General features: G+C 43.7%; 1 protein-coding gene across 2 annotated transcripts in view; it reads right to left on the bottom strand.

Annotated features, from left to right (window-relative positions):
* col14a1a (collagen, type XIV, alpha 1a) overlaps positions 1-12,940 on the bottom strand; it is an 81,230-nt gene that overhangs the window by 60,699 nt on the left and 7,591 nt on the right. For both annotated transcript variants that reach the window (XM_031573722.2, XM_031573730.2), the window contains exons 4-5: positions 12,187-12,330; positions 11,239-11,328 (exon numbers count right to left, since the gene is read on the bottom strand). In XM_031573722.2, the coding sequence (XP_031429582.1) occupies positions 11,239-11,328; positions 12,187-12,330 (234 nt within the window). The remainder of the gene's footprint in view (positions 1-11,238; positions 11,329-12,186; positions 12,331-12,940) is intronic.

Below are 12,940 nucleotides of genomic sequence, written 5' to 3'. Positions count from 1 at the left end.
GCTTGCTAATATGCCTAGTACTGTTGCATTATAGTAATAAATACATGTATTCTCCACACCTACCTTACTGTTAACTATCAACACACTAATAATAAGGTCCAATGTATGTGAAACCCACAGAAAACAAATAGAACAGAGAAAGAGACCAATGAAAATGTCAAAAACTTTCAGGCAGAATACTATAGACTGTTGGATGGAAGACACATGATGCATAACACATGTAGGCCTTACACACTTCACACACATCTTACACACTGCACACACATCTTACACACTGCACACACATCTTACACACTGCACACACACCTTACACACTGCACACACATCTCACACACTGCACACACACACACAACCAAAGGATCTTAATTCCAAGTAAAATAGCCTACTTGCATGGAGACAGCAGCAGTGGGTTTACTCATTTCCAAACCCTGGTTAGGGCCCTGCTCAGAGGCGTGTGAGAGTGGATGTGGGGCTCGGGTCAGAGGAGAGGGAGCTCTGGTGGGAATGAGACCCCACTGGGATCTATGCCGCATTGATTTAAATTCAGATTAAAGCCTGGAGATTAACTAGCGGTGTGACTCCTCTCTCCTCTACATCCCACCTCTGAAGTTAGGCCAGGCAGGACAAGGTCAAGACAAGGTCAAATCAATGAGAACCTGAGACTCCTGTCAGAGCCATGGCCCAATGCATGACATATGTGCAGTGAAAATAAGCAGAACCCTGTTACAATTGAGTCGCTGAACCCTTCAAAGAACTGATTAATCGAGTGTATTGACATTTATAGACAGCTGATTGGAAACATATGGAAAACAAATTGAACGCAACATTGGAGGGATTGCAATACTTTTGTCACGCTTAATTAGAATCCCCTGGCTGGCACAGTCTTCCGCCAGCATCACTGCGAGGACATAATGGCTCACAGCAATGGTGCTGCTTGTAAGCCATCTTTCCAGAAGTCACACGAATCAAACAAGAGACAAACTAAATATAATAGAACCCTTTTAACATACACACAAAATAATATATAAAATATTAATAATAAATAATAATAAAAAAACAGCGTTAAGAGTTTTATCAGACTGTGTTGAATGGGAGCCGTCATTGTGGATGGGATATTACTGTATGAATGAAGAAGTGCTGGAGACAGAACAGACAACAGAAGGCTAGAGTAAGGATGAGCATCCCCTCAATGGCCTCAGAAAAACTCAGGCCGATGAAATTCCTGTTGTGGGGTTCAGTTACATCACATAGTGATAGCAAAAACTATGGGCTATGTTTCACAAGCTTGTTTCTAAGAAATGTTAGTAATGCCAAGATTGTGGCATGCAGTGGCATCAGATTCACAGCTGAAAGTTTGCGAGTTTGTGAGTTGAGTTTCACACACTAATTGTGTCCTCTAAACACAAATAAATCAATGGTACTCTCTCAAGAAACATTTAGCATTTTGCTACTGATTGTTGCATATTTTGACCATGGCTCATGTCTCAAAACTGGCATATAGAGACAACCGAGACCATTTGACCCCTGGCTGGAATGCATGCTCACATGTACACTAAACAGAACTGTGGGCGAACAATCCTAACTATGAAAGAGGAATTGAGAGAGAGAGGGAGAGAAAGAGAGAGAGAGAGAGAAAGGGAGATTGAGAGACGGAGAGAAAGAGAGAGAGAGAGAGAAAGAGAGATTGAGCGAGAGAGGGAAAGAAAGAGAGAGAGAGAGAGAGAGAGAGAGAGAGAGAGAGAGAAAGAAAGAGAGCGTTGAAAGACACAAGACACTACACTACACACACACACACAATATTCCTAAGTGGTGCTGTCTAAAGGCTAGAGGTCTTGTAAAAACACTATCGTCAGAGATGCTTCTCCTCCAAGCAGTGTTTAAGTTATTGAGCAGAGGGAGAGGGCTGATGTGTCTAGCCTCTTCGAGGCATTATATTACACTGCTACTTCCTGCAGACAACCACAGTGTGTGTGTGTGTGTGTGTGTGAGTGTGTGTGAGTGTGTGTGTGTATGTGTGAGTGTGTGTGTGTGTGTGTGTGTGTATGTGTGTGTGTGTGTGTGTGTGTGAGTGTGAGTGTGTATGTGTGAGTGTGTGTGTGTGTGTATGTGTGAGTGTGTGTGTGTGTGTGTGTGTGTGTGTGTGTGTGTGTGTGTGTATGTGTGAGTGTGTGTGTGTGTGTGTGTGTCTGTCTGTCTGCCCCACACCACACCATAGCTACTGCTCCTGTTTCTTCCCTACTCAATACCACAGATGCTCAGGACACTGACATCAGTGAGAGCAGCCTCCTTTGGGTAACCGTGCACGAGGACGCAGATGCCGACACAGACAGACACACACAATCAAACATGTACGCAAGCACACACACGCACACACACACACACACACACACACACACACATATGCATGCACACACACAGCCCACTCTGAAGAGAGACCATCTTTGTTGAAGACTCATGGCACAGTGTGGGGTGGATCTGAACAGCATGACCGTCTCCTAAGACTTCAAGAAAATAACCATGGAGGGATCTCTTTCTCATTCCTGCCCTTTAGAACCTTGGGCACATGCCACATCCTCAGTAAAGGGCATCTTCAGTGTTTTCAGGTTTGCCTCAATGAGACGCAAACAAATAACGACTTGAAAGAAGACCAGGAAACTTTGACTTTATCCGTCTCATTGGAGATTCCAGGACAAAGAGCCTTTCTCTCACTCACACTCTGGCAAAGAGACCCAAATTACCTCACATAGGCTCGGCTAAAATCACTCCCTGCCGGACGTGTCTGTGGGAGTGCTATGTGCAACAGAAAGTGTGTGTGTGTGTGTATGTATGTCTGAGTGTGTGTGAGAGAGTTTGAGTGGCTTCTCTCTGCCCCCCTACACCCCGTACTCCTCTTCTTTAGCTTGAAGTAATTGTGGTGCAGCCCTGATTACTCTCTAATCCCAGCCTCTGAAGGTCAGCAAAGCCTCTGCCTGAACTCTGATTTCACCCTGTCTGTCCTTGTGGAAAAGACATTAGACTCCGGGTGCCCTTCCCATCTCCCTCCCCACTGCTGCTAAATGGTGCTGTCAACCCCATCCCCAGTCCTCCCCCGACCCCCCCCCCCCCCCCCCCCCCTCACTAATTTGGTGATAGCACATTTGGTCCGTTTAATCATTGAAAGTACGCAGAGTCTAACCCCATTTATATGGTCCAGGGCATTCCAGTGTGGGTTTTTTTTTTCTCTTTTTGTTTTTTTGAATCCCCTTTCGTTTCTCCCAGACAGTAGTGATTTACAGTTGATCTCTCTCTCTATCTGGGAATGGAATTGAGCGTAATGTAATTTGGGTTTCATATTTATTTTATTTTGCAGACTTACTTGTGTTTCTCACACTCAGACCACTGCTTTTTTTTTGAAGAACAGACTGTTGCTGCCGTGCCACCAGTCAAAGGGATGGGATTGTCTTACAAACACAGAGACGAGTGCATGCGCACGCACGCGCGAGCACACACACAGACACACACACACAGGAGAGAGAGAAATGCAGAGAGGGGGAAAGAGAGAGAGAGAAAGAGAGAGAGAGAGAGAGAAAGTCTAGGATTGCGTGGGCTACGGTTCAGTCTCACTATGCCCCAGGACAGTCAGACAGTGTCACCATCAATTTCCCATCCAGTCTTCATGCTCACATATAGACACACACACACAGTGCATACACATCTACATTACATTCTACTTTCCAAAGCAACCAAGAGACAGACTGATACATGTGCCAAGTGCCAAACATGCCAAGCGTTTCCTTGCTTTCTGAGAGTCTTTGTGTCAATACGACCATATTCATTCTGTAGGACCAGATCTATAGCTAGACTAGCTCTTGACAAACACTCAAGGATATTTCTCAGTGTGTAGGTAGAAATCTTAAGTCAGAGGTTACTCTTTAAACCACTTCAGACCCTTTGTACTAGAGGTGTGGGTGAAGGCGTCTACAAAAGATGCACTCGTGTCTTTGTTTATTGTAACTTAAAAATTTATAGACTGAAGAGATTCAAACAGTCACACAGTGCAGGCCCCACTCGAAAAGCAGCCATACACCATATTCAAACATGCCAAGACCTCAAGGTAAGTCAATGTGTCAGCAGAAACAATTAAATAAAAGGGATTTATTCCATAAGAAATCTGAGTTTGATAATGCAAGCAGCTATTGGAGAGAGTAGAAAATCTGCTACACACAGAGACAGACATAAACAACTCTAAGTTTACTCTATATAGTAACGACCCTGACTGATACAGATCTATTCATTCAATTCAGACCAACTTTAGATATCTGTAGTGCCATCCACACCCAGTATTAATGTGTTCTTCACCAACTGAGACCTAAATTCCCCAAGAGCAATCAGTGATCAGTGACCACTCAACATGTGGAATATCAAAGAAAAGAAGCATGCAATGTCTCAGTTCTCCAAATTGCCACTGTTCCACAGATTTTTACATTACTGATGAATCAAACAAATAATGAAAAATTCCATTACTTTGATAACATGCATGTAAATCATTTTGCTGTTAAATAATTCAGTCTCTTTTCAGTGTCAATTTTTCAGAAGCTTCAAAAATAAAGAAAATGAGGCAGCTTCAATTGGAAACATCTTCATCCTCTTAGCCACTGTATCCCCAGGGTACTTCTCACAATATTCTTCGAAATCCTCAAGATACATCTCCTCTTACATGGCTGTAACAAGGTAATGAATGTGATTGCAGTCCTAATCTGTGGCTCAAGTGGATGACCCAGGAGGGCAGAACACCTCACTGCCTCAATCAGTCAAAAACTGTGGGAAATCTACTTCTTTGTGAATACATGTACCACATATGGAGAAAACTTTGGAGATATATAATACAATATATCTGGTCTTCAATGTCTTGTAGGTATTGCCACTTGTAGAAGAACGTCACAACAAGAAGTAATTTCAAAGTAATTGTCAATTGCACATTCTACCTTTCTGGAAGCTGTGAAAGCCGTACTTTGTAGTGCTACCTGGCATATCTCTAGGGAGGTCCCCTGAACCGAGAGCAGGTGATGAAGATCACTGATGCGCGGTCCGTGACCGCAGAGGAGGACGGCAGCACACAATGTACCGTATCAGCAGACACCGACACCGGTGCCCTCCTCCTCCTCCTCTCTGCCTCTCAGCGTGAAGGGTAGGGGAGAGTGTCCTCTTGACAGAGGAGATCTCATTAACCAACGGGGCATGCTGTGGGCTCAGTCGCCCTCGAGAGCACCCTCTGGAATCACACATTCTCCGGAGCACACTCTGGAAACACACACTCCAGAGCACACTCCAAGCATCCTGAGCTACTCACACCTGTTCACAAGTTCATCTCAAAGAGGGGGCTTGGAAGTGATACTCTGATATTTAATATCTTCACCCCAAACTGGCATGTTATTAATTACCATAAGCTTTCATTATGTTGCTTTTCACTGCACTTACGTAAACACTACTATGAACGAAGGCAAAGCCATCGTAGATAAGAACTGTGAAACAAACATATTTGAGTTGACAGCATTGAACATTATTTAAAAGTAAAACTTCACTATTCATGATAATACTGCTAGTTGGAAAGACCCAATTGGAAGAGCCGAAGAATTAGATACAACTTCACTATTTCGTATTTGCAAGACACCCAAGTCTCTTGATATTTCAGTGTAAATCCTCTCATAAAAATGACGGCTGTGTTCCATGCTATTTTCATGTGAGCAAAGCACAGGTTCAGTCTGGCCTCAGCAGCTCATTAGAGTGACTGTGTTGGAGCACCGTAGCCTCCTCCCCACCTCTGTCCTGTGGTGATTATTTGCAGTGTCAAAATCTCATCTATCATGCCTGACGCAGCAAAGCAGATAACACCTGTACACTTTCAGTATGTCCTCAAAAGGACCTTCAACTACTACTTTACTTCTCCCTTTTCCATTTTTTAAAAGGCTTCTGGTAAAGAAAGTGCTGTCTGTGCTGTCTGTGTCTGTGTCTGTGTGGTGCTGTGATATGTTGTGTTCTCTGCTGGAGTTTCTGGAGTTCCAGCTGTTGGCTGCAATGACAGATGACATGAAAGCATCACCTACTCATCACCCACCCCCAGGACCAGGCCAAAACTTTCATCACAGAGATTAACTGTTCACCATCAGCACATTATAACCACAGCCAAAAACACTTTGGGTGACAAGAATAGTCACTGAAGGGCTACAGACATTACAGTTTACGTCATTCCATATTCACTCAATTTAAACAACTTGGCTGAAGGTGGGTAAAAATACTAATGACACAACCACATTCAATTCAATTAAATTCTATTGTACAATTTTGTACAATAAAATTGTCTCAAGGCGCTTTACGTAGCCCTTCCTGCCTAAGCAGTTACATCAGTAGATGCCATCTACTCACTCTACTCAACGTCACTGATTTACCATTAAGTATATACAGTGTTTTTAAATCTGTTGCTTTTGGAATAGTTACATTTAAAGAGTGAGACCATACTGAATGTTAAATGCAAAATCATTCAGATTTTATTTTTCATTTTATCACTCCCTTAGAATGTTGCCCTACAGATATGATATTGCATTTCTGTTACACTTACAGACTGCATTCAAGTGTTTTCAATGCACTTCAAATCATGAGCCTAAAATGGCAATTTAAAGGGCGATCCTCCTGCTCAATTAAATTATCCCTCTCTGTACCATGAGGTGAGACCTGGGTCATTCCTTTAAGAAATACCCATTTGCAGTCATGATACACTCTCATAGCAGAGGCATAGAGCATTTTCCCTACAATGCTGGGTTCTGTCACAGAAAACAGCTTCACAGGATCAACTTTTCATACATACCTCCTGTAATTCCTCTTACAATGTGATCTCATTGGATCAGAGCAAATGTTAATTCATCACAAAACATTTCAGATCTTTCATGGTAAAACATCCGATCTTTGCATTTTTGCGATTCCTAGGGCCTCTACCCAATGACTGCAAGGTTTCACCATTTCCTATTAACCCACTGATATGATGAAGAAAGTATTTCCACATCTGTATACCCCACCCACCCCGCCACTAAAGAGTATAATGGCATCAGTTAGAGGAGGTGATTCATGGCTGCCATATAACATCTACTAATCCCCTGTCAACACCTGTAAAGGGGCTGCTCTAACCTCAAAGAGTCCTCTACAAGGGAAGTGACACGCCTCTGTGTTCCCAGTCCAGGGTCACAGAGGCATGTAGGGGGTAGGAGAGGGGGAGGAGTCCAACAGGGCCCCACAGCATTTGCCACATGACCTCAGGGATGCAGTAACACTGCCCCTATAGTCCTGAGCACACAGACAATAGAGACTGATAGGGGGGCAAGTACAGGCACGCCACACAAGAAACAGAGCAGGAGGGAGGAAGAGAGTATTCCATGCATCTGTTCCCTCATCCATCCATCCAGTCATGCAGAAAGACATCACTCTATCACAGCTGCATCTGCACTGAAGCAGGCGGGGTCTGACACTGCCCCTGTAACATGATAAATCAACAGTGTGCCACAACTGCCTGCAGGAAAGCTGCCAATGTTTTCCACATGGCACGCTTTCTGTAATCACAGTTCGGTCACTGGGGCAAATTAATCTAGAAACATTCAATCAGACCCAGATTAAGCAGGAAGTCTAGTTTTGAGCCAGATTTCACAGCAGGGCTGTAATCTGAGATAATCCTGTCAGTAAAACTGTGGAGAGTGCTTTCACCCTGCCATAAGACAAAGTGAAGTGAAAAATTCAAACAAGCACATTGAATCAAAATCCAATTAGAGCCCAACACATGCAAGGTAAAAAATAAACTAATTTGCACACAGCTAATTACAAGTGTGTTTTCTAAGAATGTGATAATTGCCTAAGACGTAAATAAGACGACAATTCTGACTTGTTCATATAACGTTTCAAAAGTGAAACTAAGTGAACATAAGTTCACCTTGCCATAAGACAAAGTGAAGTGAAAAATTCAAACAAGCACATTGAATCAAAATCCAATTAGAGCCCAACACATGCAAGGTAAAAAATAAACTAATTTGCACACAGCTAATTACAAGTGTGTTTTCTAAGAATGTGATAATTGCCTGAGACGTAAATAAGACGACAATTCTGACTTGTTCATATAACGTTTCACAAGTGAAACCAAGTGAACATAAGTTCTCGTGAGGTTTAAACATGCCATGCAGAGAAGTAGTATCTCTTGCTTTTTTTTCTCCTGCTTCACTGAGCTCCAGCCGTGGCTCTGAGTGACAGCACCCAGACAGACGAGAAGACTCTGGTGTGAGGGAGGGAAAAAATGTGTGTTCTCTGACACCTTATTCCGGCGAGACGGACGTACACCACTTCTAATCGCGCACCTGTTCAGTGGGCTCTCATTTGCATTCTTAGTGATGACTTCAGTTCTTCTCACTTATGCACCTTTGGCGGAGATTTTAAATGTTTGTTCAAAGCTGGAAATCACAAAATGTATTTTTGCTAACCGAACTTCAAAAGTAGAAAAAGATTCAATATTTCAGTCCAACCCTTCCCTCTACATTCACAGCAGGTTTCAGGTGGAGGTGATGGTGTCTATGTGTGCATGTGTGTGTGTGTGTGTGTGTGTGTGTGTGTGTGTGTGTGTGTGTGTGTGTGTGTGTGTGTGTGTGTGTGTGTGTGTGTGTGAGGGGAATCTAACCTGACTCCACTCCCTCTCCACACCAGGAAGCAAACATTGTACGTCACTACATTCCTCAGTAACAAACCCTACCGCCCTGCAGAAAGGTTGCACCCCCCCAACAAAGAGGGTAAGTTAAAACCATTATCAGTGCCCCCCTCTGTTCCTCTCTTAACTGGGTTATGTGTTTGATGGACGGGACCTCTGCCCTCTGGCTGCTTGCACTGCAAGCCTGGGCGCAGACGGCCCTCTGGTAAACTTAACAGGATTTTGGGGGAGGATGGGGAGGGGGCTCAGGGGTTCAAACAAATTGCCTTTTTTGTGTGGATATTGCACCTCTCGGACGGAGAGTCAGGTTCCCATCCTTGGTCTCCCGCGGGAGTACCATGTAGTCATGTCACAAGCGAACAACAGAGGAGGGGGCAGGGCTGCTGGCGCGGAATCAGGAATCAGCAGCTGAGCGGGACGTCCTTTAATACAAGGAACCGATAGGACAGAATTGCCACCCAGAGGGCTCGGAACAAAACATGTGATAAGCTCAAAATGAAAGCGGACTAAGGAGCCTTTGATTTATGGGTGGGGGGACATTTTTTTCTGCGAATGTCAGACAGAGAGGCAAACATGTTTGAAAAAGTCAATGGTCACCGAGGCGCAGGGTTTTCAAACAAGGCGCCTCACCTTTGAGGTATTCAAAAGAGCATTTCACTGCCCACTGGCCTCAGATCTCCAGATAGCCGTTTGATTTTGGGCTGTCCTCTTGGGCCTCGGCCCAGGGGAGAACACACACACACACACACACACACACACACACACACACAAGCCTGATCTTGTGATACAGCATGAGAAGGGCCAGCTCAGACAGTTTGCACTCCAGTGTACGTGCGTCTCAGACGGACTGAAAAGCAGTGAAGGAATTTATCAAATGGCGCTGCGTCTAACTCCCTGTTTATTTTCTATAGCATATTTCATGATGTTGCACGGACCGCAGCTATTTTTCGCCAGCAGAACCAACAAAAGACCCTCTTTCATGTCACACTGTGTTATGTTTGGCAGTAACAAACAATATTCACAGACTATCTTTGGAAAATAGCTGGAAGCTACTTCACATGTATTTGCGGCAAAGTGATTTCTAATTAACTAGACCACTAAACGTTGTTATGGTTAAGGTGTCCCATCTTAATTATTTGTGTGTAGTGAATGATGCTACTCCTAGCCTGGGAATGAAATGCCCAGCACATGTCAACCAGGATTAGCCCTGCCCCCTTAAAAGTCGGAGAGCATCAGCTCTCCTCATCATGCACTGTGATGTACTTACAGAGATCAGCCCCCTGCTGAGGGTGGATGTGCCACATCATTTCATTAATTACTTTGAAGAAAGCCTGGCATAGCTAAGCTTTCCCTCTCTTTCAACTTCTTGGGAAGGAAGATTTTCTTTAAACCCCCGTGATTTGGCAGGCTAACAGAGAGGTATCCCAAAATTAAAGATCTCAAGTAGGTTTTGGAGCCAACTGACTCGTAGCAAATGCATGGCCTTGCAACAAGAAGCCCCCCAGGCAAGACAAACAACCCATCCAAGGCAAGGGGGAAATATTTGCAGAGTCCTGGAGCAGCAGAGGATTGCTTTCCCGGTGTTTAAATAATGAATAGCCACAGATAACCTGCACCGTGTCCCCCAGTTCCAAAGCACACAAGTGATTGGGCATTCTCACACTTTCTCATTCTGTTCATGGTCTCTCAGCGGTCTCAACGCCGCACTCGCTTGACCTGAAATATATGCAGTGACCAAGCTAGACTGTGGCACACACTCTGAACATTTTTCCAGCACTTTAAAAGAAAATGCTAGCGGCAACTGTTATTGCAGCGTTCAAATTCCAGAGCCATATGAATATGATTTAGGACTTAGGATGTATTGCAACACAAATACAGTTTGCATGTGCCAAGACTGTTCTCCTCTCTGATTTGATGTGACAATATTTTTACATGGTTACCCACCCCACAACTATCTGGCAGGAGTTTGTTTGGCGACTCTTCCGCGTGTTATTTGTTTTCATGGCACTGTATAATAATGTAGCACCCATAATGAAGCTCTTCTTATGCATCATGGTCAGGCTGCAATGGGAACTACGTCCCTCAGAGTGTCTGTGATTCAGGAAAAACAAACACACAAATCACACACACACACACACTCACACACACACACACATAGCTTGGCCGATGTGGTTACATAGCCGATCCAACAAGGAAATCAACAAATGAAATTTCAGATTAAGCCTCGAGGGCTTTCCCTTAAAAACCTTCCTCTCCGCTGTCTTTTCACAAGACCATGGGCATAACACCGCAGAATGGGAACACAGAGGGGACCAGACAAGAGGAGACAGTGAATCCCAAACCCCCTCATGTCCTTGCATGAGTCATTCGTCTGACCGTTTGCAATAAGAGCTTTGCAGACTCAGCCCACTCTCTCTCTCTCTCTCTCTCTCTCTCTCTCTCTCTCTCTCTCTCTCTCTCCCTCTGGACTGGCCTGGCTGTGGTTCTCCACGTGACAGCGCAGGGCGTGAAGAGATGCCTCCTACCTCCAGATATCTCATTGAGGTCTTCAACAGGGGCAGACTCCCTGCGGTCCTGGGGCTGAACCCCCTCTCTCTCAGGGTCTCTGTCTTTACCTGTAAAGACAACAAAAAGAAAACAAAACTGATCATGTCACAACTGTTATCATCATATTATTTATACAGTTAAATATATCACTCCTTTCATTTAGTGATACTTTGTTAATCGCAAAAGAGAGAATAAAACAATATGTCTTTCTATGAACACTCAATTTGAAGTTGGCAGCATAGCTGTTTATCTGAATGCCCGACAGGTGCATTTGCCAGGTTGCCACACTGCAGTGCAATCCATCAAGCGAAGAGTACTAAAGGGGTTGCTCTACACAAGTAATTAGCTCTGCCAGTGATGTTAAGCTTGACAGTCTACTGTAAGGCATGAGCCACATCTGTTTGAACAGCAATGTTTTATTCCATCTCTGCGCTCAGAATATAAGGCACCAAACTGTGTGAAAATAGTGTGCTAACTATTTGTGTTTATGTATGTGTATGTGTTTATTTATATGACACATTTCATTCATGAGACACCCCTTCATAAATCTTGTCAGGGGAACAGGACACTGTACGACTGTAGTTTTAGTATCCCACCAGGAGAAAAGATTCATACGAAGACTACATAGGCAAGGTAATCTTTTCTCGTGGTAAAAATGAAATCATCGATCAATCTGCACTCTCTATATGTGTGTATGTGTATACATGTATGTATGTACGTATGTTCTGTTTCCATTGTGTGTGCGTGTGTGTGTGTGTGTGTGTGTGTGTGTGTGTGTGTGTGTGTGTGAGTGTGTCTGCATAAGTGTGAATTAAGACAACAGGTTATTTCTAGATTTTACAAGAGAATTGTACAGGGAACTAATTAATAACTTGAATAATTTGGCAGATTTGCATAAAATTGAATAAAAGCATAACCTGGATTACCTGGATATTTCCCTTGAAGTCCTTTACTTTGCTGCCGCCCACTCATTGCAAAAACCTTGAACACATACTGCTTCACAGGAATGATATCAGTCAGCACCACTTTATTCTCTCCTTTTGGTACAAACAGCTCTTGCTCCTCTCCACCTGCAAGAGGATAAAGGGTGTGAGATTAGCATGCATACCAATGGCCCCTCTTTCCATTATCTTCAACAAACCTAACAAATCTCCTTCTCTTTCCAACGCCAGCAAGGTCAAGCTCACGGATTATCATTGTGGGAAGAGAGTCTGTGCAGTCTGCACTACCAAAATGAAGAAAATGAGAAGAGAATCACACACTAAAAATGTGTCTGACGAGAGACTAGGAGACATGAGAAGATGCCCAAACACAAATGGTAGATCAGTAGTAAGTAAGTGTATGGTGCGTGGTGCTGTCAGTCTTCCATTTTACACTAATCCTGATGGACACTGATGTTATCAGCTGCTGGATAACATAGTGAGCAAAATGCTCCATGAGAGATGAGCTATAGTGTGTCTACAGGTCTTTAGTGGGGGACATTTCCTAATTCTCTGCTTCTGAGCTGTGACCCCCAAATATGCATTTATCTGCAGATATGCAATACTGGAGCGGGCTATTCACCCACTGTACTTTGTGCAGAGGGGAGATGGCAGAACCACATTGACATATGTTTGGTTTAGGTTTTAGGAGCTCATTTAGTGTGTTTAAGTAGTATTTGGACCTGGCAACAAATTTTCA

The sequence above is a fragment of the Clupea harengus genome, chromosome 1, assembly GCF_900700415.2.
Source record: "Clupea harengus chromosome 1, Ch_v2.0.2, whole genome shotgun sequence".
Lineage (NCBI taxonomy): Eukaryota > Metazoa > Chordata > Actinopteri > Clupeiformes > Clupeidae > Clupea > Clupea harengus.
Note: the sequence above shows the minus strand (reverse complement) of the source record. Positions and strands in the feature narration are given on the sequence as shown.